Raw genomic sequence first — 14,456 nt, 5'->3', positions numbered from 1 at the left:
GGCTGCTTTGCTGCGTCAGGGCCTGGACGGATTGCTATCAACGAAGGAAAAATGAATTCCCAAGTTTATCAAGACATTTTGCAGGAGAACTTAAGGCCATCTGTCTACCAGATGAAGCTCAACAAAAGATGGGTGTTGCAACAGGACAATGACCCAAAGCATAGAAGTAAATCAACAACAGAATGGCTTAAACAGAAGAAAATACGCCTTCTGAAGTGGCCCAGTCAGAGTCCTGACCTCAACCCGATTGAGATGCTGTGGCATGACCTCAAGAAAGCGATTCACACCAGACATCCCAAGAATATTGCTGAACTGAAACAGTCCTGTAAAGAGGAATGGTCAAGAATTACTCCTGACCATTGTGCACGTCTGATCTGCAACTACAGGAAATGTTTGGTTGAAGTTATTGCTGCCAAAGGAGGTTCAATCAGTTATTAAATCCAAGGGTTCACATACTTTTTCCACCTGCACTGTGAATGTTTACATGGTGTGTTCAATAAAAACATGGCAACATTTCATTCTTTGTGTGTTATTAGTTTAAGCAGACTGTGATTGTCTATTGTTGTGACTTAGATGATGATCAGATAACATTTTATGACCAATTTGTGCAGAAATCCATATCATTCCAAAGGGTTCACATACTTTTTCTTGCAACTGTACATATACATATTTATAAATGTATATGTATGTGTCTCTATGTTAAACCCTTAGCCTGTCTTTTTTTTATAAAACCTGAGACCTCATATCTTTGAGTCCTTATAACTTTTTTGTGCATTTTTTTAAAAATATATTTTTTTTAGATGGTGTTATTATGAGTGTAACTGTTCATTGTAATGCATTTTTAATGTGTTTTGTGACACTTGTTTGTTTTGCAAAACAGTAAATCAGAGCTTTGAGGATGCCCTATCCCAATGTGCCTTAACTTCGGGATATGAACTCCACACTCCCGATAGACCCCTTGTCACTCGCACATAACTGTTAGCGTGCCACTCGTAGCCTGGTCCTTAATGTTCATTAACTAAGATTCATATAAACATTTTAATGACTGCAAGATATAAGCAATATTGGATTTTTTTAATTCTTTGATCTGTTAAACAAGTCACAAGATAAATAGCAAAATCACATGTTTTAAAAGCACAAGACAAACATTGAGTTCAAATCAAATGCTTAATCGGCTTACTGTCAACATGGGAATTTAACAGTGTAATGATTGCTTGGATAAAAGGGATATAAAAGATCAATAGCAAAACACACTAATGTGATAGAGCATTTTATTGTTGCACTAATTCTTGCACAAAACTATGGGCTAGATTACAAGTGGTACATTTTTTTTATTCACAATTGCAAAAACTCCATTGGAGTTAAGTTTTTTGCATTAGTTGGGTTTCGTTAATATTACAAGTTCCAAAAAAACGTATTTTGCGGTAGCGTTAACCCGAACAGCACGGAAATCCTAACAAGTTTTCACATGTGCATGTTTTTATCACCCCATAGAAATCAATGGAGATAAAAAATAGAAAAAAAAACCTAACACTCGAGACCGCGCAAACACCATCTCATTTTCACATTCCCCATAGAAGTCAATGGAGAAAAACATAGTATATATTTGCATTATCAAATGTTAAAAATTTACAGTAAATACATAGTTAAAATTTTAGACATGTATATGTATGTATGTCTGTTAAATCCCTTTGCCATATATCTATAGTCAAGTCCGGAGTGTGTCAAAGTCACTGATTGGAGGCTATACATATATGCCCCTTCTGATTGGCACAGCAGTAGTATTCAGCCCAAGACTGTTAGTCATTGCTGGTCTGGAGATTACTTTAGAATTGTGTTTAACCCCTTAATACCATATTATTTTATGCTCATTAGTTCTACTATTTAATTGATCCTCCCATTCTTTATTAGTTAGGAAACATCTATTACATCAAAAACAAAATGAGGCTAGACAGCTGCCAGGTCAATAATATTTCTATGATGACTAACTGACATGAAACCACTTGCTTCAATGGTGGGATTTTACTCTTTCAAATGAGGGATTTTATAATATATTTCTATGCTGAGGGGTAATAAAAACAGCAAGACTGCCCCAAATTACTATGCTTTGAAGTATTTTTGTTTGTTATAACAATCAGGACAGGCACAGGGCCATTCAGTTAAAATGACAGAATTGTTGTTTTTTAATATTGGGCCTCTAGTTTCTCTATGTGTGATGGGGGATAACCTACCCCAATTATATTGTTTGATATGCCTATGGTTCTGTCAGGTAATTACTGTTTGCCATGGTGATCAGTTGATAGCCACATTGGCATTTGATCTCTCATTTGAAAGAGGGACCTCTTGCCTGTTGTACTGTTTGGAGTGCTAAGTTTCCTATTAAATCCCAGTGCACTGTGAAAGTGACCTAGTAGACAAGTGATTGCCATTTCCATGGCAATCTGCTGCTACCATTTGAAAGATAGTAATCTCTCTTTTTATGTGATAGGTATTGTGTGTGTGTTGTATGCTTGATTTAGGGGATAGGGAGCCACTGTCCCCACACAATTAATACATTAAGAATGTGCTAACAATGTGTATGGCCAACATTAGTAATGTTGGCCATACACCAGGGGTGTCCAAACTTTGCTCTCCAGAGGTTTTGGAACTACATTTCCCATGATGCTCAGCTAGATAAAATGCTGGCTGAGCATCATCGGAAATGTAGTTCCAAAACCTCTGGAGAGCAAAGTTTGGACACCCCTGGTGTATGGCCAACATTACTAATGACAAGGGTATAAGACCCCTCATTGGAGTCTCAGAGCCTCTGTGTTTATGTGAGATTACAATTTTTTTTTTAATTTCTTCAAAGTAGGGAACCCTGCTCACACTCACAAACTATGTCATTTTTTTTAATTTAATTTTTCAATTTATTAAATTCTTCTGTAGTGTAGCGGCCCCCCTCCAAGATCAATATTTCTAGATGTTACTGTGCCATAGTGTAGGGCCCCATCACTCCCTTCATAAACATTTTCTGCAGTGTAAGGAACCCCGCCCCTCCCTCCTCCCCATCCTCCGCTCAGCCGATCGACCTGCCTCCCTCCCACTGCTCCAACTTAACACCAACAATGATCAGTACAGAGAGTGACACAGACACTGTCACTTTTGTAGCGATCCATGATCTGCCTTTATATAGTAAGGAAGTTCTGATCGTGCTCCCTTACTATATGAAGGCAGATGCCTTCTGACATCTAATCTGACAGCGGGGACTGCAGCATGTGCCTCTGTTTTGGACATAGGTACTACGTCAACACAGTAGACTGGGCAAAGTACTGTGTGATATAGTACCTACGTTCAATTAGCACAAGGGATTAAAAGGGGATCCTAGGTTGACAACACATGGTCATCTTCTGTACTGAGAGATAATGCAGACAGCAACCAAGATTTCAGGGTTAAAGGACAGGCTTAAAGATGGAGCATTGACCGTCTTCTGATGCTAATATCTTGCAAAAGGAGCTGCAGATGCATGTATCTAATCTAAAGTCTTGGTTAAAGGGAGAGTAAAGTCAAAAATAAACTTAAATGGATTAGATATAACATACCATTTTAAGAAACTTTCCAATTTACTCCCTAGATGAGCTTAGGATCATGCATGTGTCTATAGCCATCTGGCAGCAATATTTGCAACAGTGTTTATAGCAATATTATACATAGTTGCAAACACTATGCCATAGAATGCACGATCCTAGGTTTCTATCAGCCTACCTTGGTTTACTCTTCAACAAGCATATTAACAGGACAATGCAAATGTCCTAATAGAAGTAAATTGGAAAGTAGAGAAACCTCTGAAGCACAAATGACAACACATGGTTGTCATTCATACAATGTATTTAGCATTAATTATGACCATGGCCTCTAGTTATGAAGCTCCGTACGTACCTGCCTTCGCCGGGCCCAATACGCTCGCCTAAGCTCGCCTCACATTGCCGTCATGGACCTGAATACGCTCACCAAAGTTATCAATAAATCTGTCAAAAAGCAGTGCACCAAGTACGGGGCGAAGAGCAGCGGACTGTGATAGTTATCAATTATCAATCTCGCTGCTCTTTGGCTTTTTTACAGCCTTATTGATACCCCTGTCACTAAGCACTCACACTATACTATACTGTTCTACCCCCTATACCGGTGCCCCCGCAACTAAATAAAGTTATTAACCCCTAAACCGCCGCTCCTAGACCCCGCCACAACTATAATAAATATATTAACCCCTAAACCGCCGCTCCCGGACCCCGCCGCAACTATAATAAATATGTTAACCCCTAAACCACCGCTCCCGGGCCCCGCCACAACTATAATAAATATGTTAACCCCTAAACCGCCGCTCCCGAACCCCACCGCCACCTACATAATACCTATTAACCCATATCCTTCACCCCCTATACCGCCGCCACCTATAATAAATTTATTAACCCCTATCCTGCCCCCCTTACACAGCCGCCACTATATTAAAATTATTAACCCCTAAACCTAAGTCTAACACTAACCTAACACCCCCCTAAATTAAATATTAAATAAATCTAAATAATATTACTCTTATTAACTAAATTAATCCTATTTAAAACTAAATACTTACCTATAAAATAAACCCTAATATAGCTACAATATAACTAATAATTACATTGTAACTATTTTAGGATTTATTTTTATTTTACAGGCAACTTTGTATACATTTTAACTAGGTACAACAGCTATTAAATAGTTTAAATAATTACAAAATTACTTGTAAAATAAATCCTAACCTAAGTTACAATTAAACCTAACACTACACTATCATTAAATTAATTATTCCAATTTAAAACTAAATACTTACCTGTAAAATAAACCCTAAGATAGCTACAATGTAATTAATAATTACATTGTAGCTATCTTAGGATTTATATTTATTTTGCAGGCAACTTTGTATTTATTTTAACTAGGTATAATAGTTATTAAATAGGTATTAACTATTTAATAACTACCTAGCTAAAAGAAATACAAAATTACCTGTAAAATAAATCCTAACCTAAGTTACACTTAAACCTAACACTACACTATCATTAAATTAATTAAATAAATTAGCTACCAATACCTACAATTAAATACAATTAAATAAACTAAACTAAATTACAAAAACAAACAAACAATAAATTACAGAAAATAAAAAAATATTACAAGAATTTTAAACTAATTACACCTAATCTAAGCCCCCTAATAAAATAAAAAAAATAAAAAATAGTAAAGTTCCTACCATATTCTAAGATCTCCCTACCTTGAGTCGTCTTCACCCAGCTGCGCCAAAGTCTTCATCCGATGGGGCAGAAGAGGACATCCAGACCGGCAGAAGTCTTCATCTTATCCGGGCAGAAGAGGACATCCAGACCGGCAGAAGTCTCCATCCTATCTGGGCAGAAGAGGACATCCGCACCGGCAGACATCTTCAGCCAATCGGATTGAACTTCAATCTGATTGGCTGATAGCATCAGCCAATCAGATTTTTCCTACCTTAATTCCGATTGGCTGATAGAATCCTATTAACCAATCGGAATTCGAGGGACTCCATCTTGGATGACGTCATTTAAAGGACCAGCCATTCGTCGGGTAGTCGTCGTGCAAGAAGGATGTTCCACGCCGGAGGTCTTGAAGATGGAGCCGCTCCTCGTCGGATGGATGAAGATAGAAGATGCCACTTGGATGAAGATGTCTGCCGGTCTGGATGTCCTCTTCTGCCCCATCGGATGAAGACTTCGGCCCAGCTGGGTGAAGACAACTCAAGGTAGGGAGATCTTCAGGGGGGTAGTGTTAGGTTTATTTAAGGGGGGTTTGGGTGGGTTAGAGTAGGGGTATGTGGGTGGTGGGTTTTAATGTGGGGGGGTTGTATTTTTTTTTACATGCAAAAGAGCTGATTACTTTGGGGCATGCCCCGCAAAAAGCCTTTTTAAGGGCTGGTAAAAGAGCTGATTACTTTGTAATGTAAAATAGGGTAGGGACTTTTATTATTTTTTTATTTTTTTATTTTATTAGTGGGCTTAGATTAGGTGTAATTAGTTTAAAATTCTTGTAATATTTTTTGATTTTCTGTAATTTAGGGGTTTTTTTTGTAATTTTGTTTAGTTTATTTAGTTGTATTTAATTGTAGGCAGTGGCATATTTAGGTTTTGTGCTGCCCTAGGCACTCAAAATTCTGCTGCCCCCCACCCAAAGGTTTTAGACCTTTTTTCCCCTTAATATTTTTTTGGGTCAGTGTGTAGAATGTTTTTTTTTTTTTCAATAACAATCCAAAAGAAAATGGGCTAGCAAAACACTTGCATACAGGTGGGTTGAATTGCATGCATCTCATACCATTTTATCCCTGAGAGAAGGGAGAGAAAAGAAGGGGTTGGGAGAGAATGGAGAGAAAGGAAAGCAGGAAAGGAGGGAGAGAGAGAGAAGAGAAAAGTGGGGAGGGAGAGGAGAAAAGGAGGGAGGGAGGGAGGGAGGGAGGGAGGGAGGGAGGGAAAGAAATAATGGAGTGAAAGAAGGTAGCGAGGGAAGGAAAGAAAGAAGGGAGGGGGTGAGTGAATTGAGGGAGGGAGGGAGAAAGGGACAGAAGGGAGAGAGGGAGGGAAAGAAGAATACACTTTAAAACAATCACTGCCCTTCACATGCAACAACATACAGTAATTACCATTTTTCAAGTAATGAAAAGTGTTCATTTACTATTTACTCTGTGTGTTCATTAAGGCAGAGAAAACTAGCTATTAGTAGCTAACATACATTAGCAATAAGAGTTTATGATTAGACATCACAAGCTGATCTAAGCAGCGCACAGACGCATCCAGTCTGTTAGTTACTAAGACCTGCAATAAGCACTGCACTTGCAGACCCACCACAGCTGACAAAGGGAGGCAGCATATCGGCACAAGGTCTTTTCCAGCCTCACCTTGTAAGCATATCCCCAGGCAAGATTCTCACCAAGAACACTTCTACTGCAAAAATGCTGGTGGCTCTAAATGAAGCAATGGTTTAAAGCAGCACTGCCTGTGAAGAGCGACCTTAATCAGCGCACGTGCCTTGTCTTCTCTGTAAAAGCCTGCACTTTATCACTCACTGTACTGTGTGCTGGCTTTTAGAGAGAGGATAGGGCAGATGTGCTGCCCCTCCCAAATCTTTTGCCCTAGGCACAGGCCTTGTTGGCCTAGGCCATAATACGCCCCTGATTGTAGGTATTGGTAGTTAATTTATTTAATTAATTTAATGATAGTGTAGTGTTAGGTTTAATTGTAACTTAGGTTAGGATTTATTTTACAGGTCATTTTGTATTTATTTTAGCTAGGTAGCTGTTAAATAGTTATTAAGTATTTAATAGCTATTGTACCTAGCTAAAATAAATACAAAGTTGCCTGTAAAATAAAAAGAAATCCTAAAATAGCTACAATGTAACTATTAGTTATATTGTAGCTATATTAGGCTTTATTTTATAGGTAAGTATTTAGTTTTAAATAGGATTAATTTAGTTAATAAGAGTAATATTATTTAGATTTATTTAATTAATATTTAAGTTAGGGGGTGTTAGTGTTAGACTTAGGTTTAGGGGTTAATAATTTTATTATAGTGGCGGCGGTGTAGGGGGGGCAGGATAGGGGTTAATAAATTTATTATAGGTGGCGGCGGTATAGGGGGGGCAGGATAGGGGTTAATAGGTATTATGTAGGTAGCGGCGGGGTCCGGGAGCAGCGGTTTAGGGGTTAACATATTTATTATAATTGCGGTGGGCTCCGGGAGCGGCGGTTTAGGGGTTAACATATTTATTATAGTTGCGGCAGGGTCCGGGAGCGGCGGTTTAGGGGTTAACATATTTATTATAGTTGCAGTGGGCTCCGGGATCGGCGGTTTAGGGGTTAACATATTTATTATAGTTGCGGCGGGGTCCAGGAGCGGCGGTTTTAGGGGGTAATAAATTTATTTAGCTGCGGCGGTGTAGGGGGGGACAGATTAGGGGTGTTTAACCTTGGGGTACATGTTAGGGTGTTAGGTGCAGACGTTTCCCATAGGAATCAATGGGATATCGGGCAGCAGCGAACATGAGCTTTCGCTGCTGTCAGACTCCCATTGATTCCTATGGGATCCGCCGCTTCCAGGGCGAGCGAACCTGGTAGTAGTTTGATAACTACCAAAAGTAGTCAGATTGTGCCGAACTTGTGTTCGGAACATCTGGAGTGACGTAAGCATCGATCTGTGTCAGATTGAGTCCGGCGGATCAAAGCTTACGTCACTATATTCTACTTTTGCCGGGCAATAGGGGTTGATAACTAAGGCGAATCAGCCTCGCCACAAATACGCTGCGGAATTCCAGTGTATTTGCGGTTGACGGCTTGATAACTAGAGGCCTATGTGTTATCATCCGGGGGCATTTACGGAGCTATAGAGGCAGTTATGGGATTATTGTATTTTATAAAAAATAACTGCTTTCACATAATACCTCCACAGCAGGTGGGTCTTGGGGGTTTCTAGTTTTAAAGGAGCTGAGATTGAAGGGTTTAAATACTTAAGCCCCCAACCTTTTTAACTTTCTGGCACTTATGGGTTTCCAAGGCTTTGTGTTGCTATCACGCAGGTAGCACAATGAATTCTTAAAGCACTTCCCCTGGGAGGATGACACATGGTTGTCGTCCGTACTTAAAACATTCTGTGGATGACAACCACTTGTCATCATGTGCACTTAAATGGGTAAAGAAACAGCAAACATCTAGTAATTACAACTTTTTTTCTGCAGCTTTACAGTAAATTAACATATAAGCAGAGTCTGAATGTTATTAGAACAACTTGTTTGTTACAATGGTTTTTCAATGGGCAAACTCATCTGCACTTTTAGAGGTGCCAATCGTGGCTTGTATGCTGAGAAAAAGGCGCTTTCCATTGTCACTGTGTTAAAAAAAATGTCCATTGTTTGGTTTCAGCAGAAATTATAGGTTAACCAACTGCAAATTAGCGACAGATATGTGACATGGTTAGGTTTGTGAAGACTGCCATGACCTCTTTTAGTTCCCAGGACTGGAAAATCAACCATTTTTAGACATGCATAACCTTATTAACCTATTGATCACCATAGACAGTTGCAAAGTATTGTGATGAATTGTGTCTGACAATCCAATGGTTATGTACACATAGGGGGGTAGTTATCAAGCCGTCTACTTTTCTTCGATCGCCGGCCCAATACGCCCGCCTAAGCTCGCCTACCTTCGCTGCCGCGGACCTTGAATACGTTCGCCTAAGTTATAAAATAAAGCTGTCAAAAAGCCGCGGGGCGATGAGCAGCGGACTGTGAGAGTTATCACTCATCCGATCTCGCTGCTCTTCGGCTGTTTGACAGCTTTATTGCTAGCCTGTCACTAAGCACTCACACTAAACTACACTGTTCTATCCCTATACCGGCGCCCCCGGAGACTCCCGCAACTCAATAAAGTTACTAACCCCTAAACCGCCGCTCCTAGACCCTGCCACAACTCTTATAAATGTATTAACCCCTAAACCGCCGCTCCTAGACCCTGCCGCAACTCTGATATATGTATTAACCCCTAAACTGCCGCTCCCGGACACCACTGCCACCTACATTATACCTAGTAACCCCTATCCTGCCCCCCCTATACCGTCGCCCTCTATAATAAAGTTATTAACCCCTATCCTGCTGATCCCGCACCTCGCCGCAACTAAATAAATAGTTTAACCCCTAAACCGCCACTCCCTGATACGCCGCAACCTATATTAAACCTATTAAACCCTATCCTGCTCCCCCTACACCGCCGCCACCTATAATAAATTTATTAACCCCTATCCTGCCCCCCACTGCACCGCCGCCACTGTAATAAAATTATTAACCCCTAAACCTAAGTCTAACACTAACCCTAATGCCCCCCTAACTTAAATATTAATTAAATAAATCTAAATAATATTTCTATTATTAACTAAATTAATCCTATTTAAAACTAAATACTTACCTTTAAAATAAACCCTAATATAGCTACAATATAAATAATAATTATATTCTAGCTATCTTAGGATTTATTTTTATTTTACAGGCAACTTTCAATTTATTTTAACTAGGTACAATAGCTATTAAATAGTTATTAACTATTTAATAGCTTACCTTGCTAAAATAAACTGAAATTTACCTGTAAAATAAATCCTAACCTAAGTTATAATTACACCTAACACTACACTATACTTTAATAAATTATTCATATTTAAAACTAAATACTTATCTGTAAAATAAACCCTAATATAGCTACAATATAAATAATAATTATATTGTAGCTATCTTAGGATTTATATTTATTTTACAGGTAACTTTGTATTTATTTTAGCTAGTTAGAATAGTTATTAAATAGTTATTAACTATTTAATAACTACCTAGCTAAAATAAATACAAAATTACCTGTAAAATAAATCCTAACCTAAGTTACAATTAAACCTAATACTACACTATCATTAAATTAATTAAATAAACTACCTACAAATAACTACAATTAAATACAATTACATAAACTAACTAAAGTACAAAAAATAAAAAAAGCTAAGTTACAAAAAATAAAAAAATAAGTTACAAACATTTTTCAAATATTACAACAATTTTAAGCTACTTACACCTAATCTAAGCCCCCTAATAAAATAACAAACGCCCCCAAAATAAAAAATGCCCTACCCTATTCTAAATTAAATAAAGTTCAAAGCTCTTTTACCTTACCAGCCCTTAAAAGGGCCATTTGTGGGGGCATGCCCCAAAAAGTTCAGCTCTTTTGCCTGTAAAAGAAAAATACAACCCCCCCAACATTAAAACCCACCACCCACATACCCCTAATCTAACCCAAACCCCCCTTACAAAAACCTAACACTAATCCCCTGAAGATCATCCTACCTTGAGTCGTCTTCACTCAGCCGAGCAGCGATGGAACCGAAGTGGACATCCAGAGCGGAAGAAGTTAATCCTCCAAGTGGCGCAGAAGAAATCTTCCATCCGATGAAGTCATCATCCAGGCGGCGCTGAAGAAGTCTTCGATCCGGGTGATGTCATCTTCCAAGAGGCGCTGAAGAGGTCTTCTATCCGGGCGATGTCATCTTCCAAGCCGGGTCTTGAATCTTCCTCCCGCCGACGCGGAACCTCCTTCTTCACCGACGGACTACGACGAATGAAGGCTCCTTTAAGGGACGTCATCCAAGATGGCGTCCCCTCAATTCCGATTGGCTGATAGGATTCTATCAGCCAATCGGAATTAAGGTAGGAAAAATCTGATTGGCTGATGGAATCAGCCAATCAGATTGAGCTCGCATTCTATTGGCTGTTCCGATAGGGGTTAATAAATTTATTATAGGTGGCGACGGTGTAGGGGGAGCAGGATAGGGGTTAATAAATTTATTATAGGTGGCAACGGTGTAGGGGGGGCAGGATAGGGGTTAATACATTTAATATAGGTTGCAACGGGTTCAGGGAGCGGTGGTTTAGGGGTAAATACATTTATTATAGTTGCGGTTGGCTCTGGGAGCTGCGGTTTAGGGGTTAATATGTATAGAGTAGCTTGCGGTGGGCTCCGGGAGCGGCGGTTTAGGGGGTAATAACTTTATTTAGCTGCGGCGGTGTAGGGGGGGCAGATTAGTGGTGTTTAGACTCGGGGTACATGTTAGGGTGTTAGGTGCAGACAGCTCCCATAGAAATCAATGGGATGTCTGTCAGCAGCGAACTTGTACTTTCGCTATTGTCAGACTCCCATTGATTCCTATGGGATCCGCCGCCTCCAGGGGTGGCGGTTTGAAAACCAGGTACGCTTGGCCGTAAAAGTGCCGAGCATACCTGCTACTCATTTGATAACTAGCAAAAGTAGTGAGCATGTGCCGCACTTGTGTGCGGAACATCTGGAGTGACGTAAGAATCGATCTGTGTCGGACTGAGTCCGGCGGATCGAAGCTTACGTCACAAAATTCTACTTTTGCCGGTCTTGAGCCTTTGATAACTAAGGCGAATCAGCCTTGCCACAAATACGCTGCGGAATTCCAGCGTATTTGAGGTTGACGGCTTGATAACTACCTCCCATTATGTCTATGTGTGTAATAATATGAGATAATTACATTAAAAACAAATATGTAATGTTTACACCAGTTATTGCAAAATTCATAAATTAATCAATTTGTTTAGTATTCCAGATGGAGGCACCTTTTCTAGAAAAACAGAAATATTCAGAAAATGAAAGTCTTCAATGCCAGCCTGAAGAAGAGTACAAGTATCATGTATACACGGCAATATATATTATTGTGTTTGTGTTTGGGGTTTTATTTAATGGAGCAGCCATCTATGTTTTTTGCATAGCCAATAAAAAGAAAGGGATATCTTCCATATGCCTTATGAACCTTGCATATGCTGATCTCATATTTATAATATTTCTACCTCTGAGAATTTCTTACTATGTGAGTGGGGCATCATGGATATTTGGAGATATCCTTTGCCGCATCACTACATTTACTTTTTATTTCAGCATGTACTCCAGTATCTACTTCCTGGCCTGTCTCACCATGTTTCGGTATCTATCAGTTGTGTTTTCTGGGAAGATTTATGTCAAGAAGGTGGTTTGGTTATGTGCTTTTATCTGGGTTTTTACAGCCATCAGCACAACACCTTTTCTTACTTCAGGAAGTTATGTTCGTGAAAACAAAACAAGGTGCTTTGAGCCTTCTGGGGTTTCGTCTTGGAAAATAATCATGCATATGAACTACTACGCCTTATCTGTTGGATTTATACTTCCATTTTTATCAGTGGTTATATTTAATAGTCTTCTCATAAAACACATTCTACAAATTCCTATGTCCAGAAGAAATATAAGAAAACAAGTCACAATGATTGTCTTGGTACTTTTGGTGTATACACTTTGTTTTTTGCCATATCATATTCAAAGAACCATTCATCTTCACTATTTAGTCCATCATCCAAACATCTGCAGCTTACATGACATTCTACAGAGGACAGTGGTGGCAACCTTGTGTCTTGCTGTGCTAAACAGCTGTCTAGATCCCTTATTTTACATATTTGTGGGCCATGGTTTCAAATCATGGTTCCAGATAATGTGTGGAAGTAAAAATATGTTACAAAAAGAACCTTCAATGTCCAACTCTGATGAAGTAGATAAAGTAACAATGGATGAAATCCAAATGAATGATGAGATACTGATTAATAATAATGTGTGAGCAGTTACTAAAGAAGAATCTAAGGTGTAATGTACAATGTTGGTTAAGGAAATATAAAACAATGTATGCTACCTAATATATGTAAATTCTGAATAATACCCACTATGTTCACCTTGATAATCTGTATACATACCTACAGTACCTATAACTATGAGTTCATGGGGTCAATTTACTAACGTGCGAGCGGACATGATACAACGTAGCATATCATGCCCGCTGCACATCGATAAATGCCGACAGCATATGCTGCTGCAGGTCTTTAGACTGCTGCATCATAAACACGGGGCATCAAGCTCTGTACGGAGCTTGATAAATTGACCCCCATGTCTTATTATCTTTTGATAGAAACACATATGTTTGTGGGCCATTTATATTATGTGTTTAATGTAATGTAACTTAATTTTATTAGGCATGCAACAAGGTTTTACTAAAGATTCATTTGCTGTATTATACTACCTTGAACTTAAAACATTGGAAAGTGGTAAACCTTTATTTCATCAAAATTACAGTCAGTTAAGCATGAACCACTGGTTCCACTGTAGTTTTAAGGGTTTGTAAAGCATTGACAAATTAAGTTTTGATAATTATCAAATTAAATCACTTATATTGCCTGCCTTCAGTCATTTTGTAGTATCCTTGGATGTTTATGAACAAGTAATATGATGCTAATACATTAGGAATGTCAGTTCAAATCTGGTATTATTATTTAAAGTGAAGGTAAACTTTGGTGAATGAAAGCCCGTTTTTTAAAAATACTATTAAAAACAGGGGCACTTTCATTCATCAAAGTTTACAAAGCAGCCGATTTGATTAAAAAACTACCTTTGTTTTTTTCACAGCCAGAGCAGCTTCCCCCTCCTGGAAATCCTCTCTTCACACGTCAGCAATGACTAATCCAGCTTCCTCCAATCACAGCATGGCCTCAGGCAATGACTACCCTGGGGGGAAAGCCGTGATTGGAGGAAGCCGGATTAGTCATTGCTGACTTGTGAAGAGAGGATTTCCAGGAGGGGGAAGCTGCTGTAGCAGTGAAAAGAAAAAAAGGTAATTTTTTTTAAAAAACGGCTACTTTGTAAACTTTGATGAATGAAAGTGCCCCTGTTTTTAATAGTATTTTAAAAAAATGGGCTTTCATTCACCAAAGTTTACCTTCACTTTAAAAATGCACAAAAATATACAAACAAAGCAAAAGCTCATAGAATATGCAAGTGCTTTTAATGAAAAATCACTAT

At 38.8% G+C, this 14,456-nt stretch overlaps 1 protein-coding gene across 2 annotated transcripts in view; it reads left to right on the top strand.

The window, feature by feature from the left end:
• The window catches only part of LOC128656245 (cysteinyl leukotriene receptor 2), a 107,004-nt gene extending 93,018 nt beyond the window's left edge, over window positions 1-13,986 (top strand). For both annotated transcript variants that reach the window (XM_053710046.1, XM_053710045.1), the window contains one exon: window positions 12,182-13,986. In XM_053710046.1, coding sequence (XP_053566021.1) covers window positions 12,190-13,224 — 1,035 coding nt within the window. In that variant the 5' untranslated portion in view covers window positions 12,182-12,189 and the 3' untranslated portion in view covers window positions 13,225-13,986. The remainder of the gene's footprint in view (window positions 1-12,181) is intronic.
• The last annotated feature ends 470 nt before the right edge of the window (window positions 13,987-14,456 follow it).

Source organism: Bombina bombina, chromosome 4 (genome assembly GCF_027579735.1).
Source record: "Bombina bombina isolate aBomBom1 chromosome 4, aBomBom1.pri, whole genome shotgun sequence".
Classification (NCBI taxonomy): Eukaryota; Metazoa; Chordata; class Amphibia; order Anura; family Bombinatoridae; genus Bombina; species Bombina bombina.
This window is presented reverse-complemented; position numbering and strand designations above follow the sequence as displayed.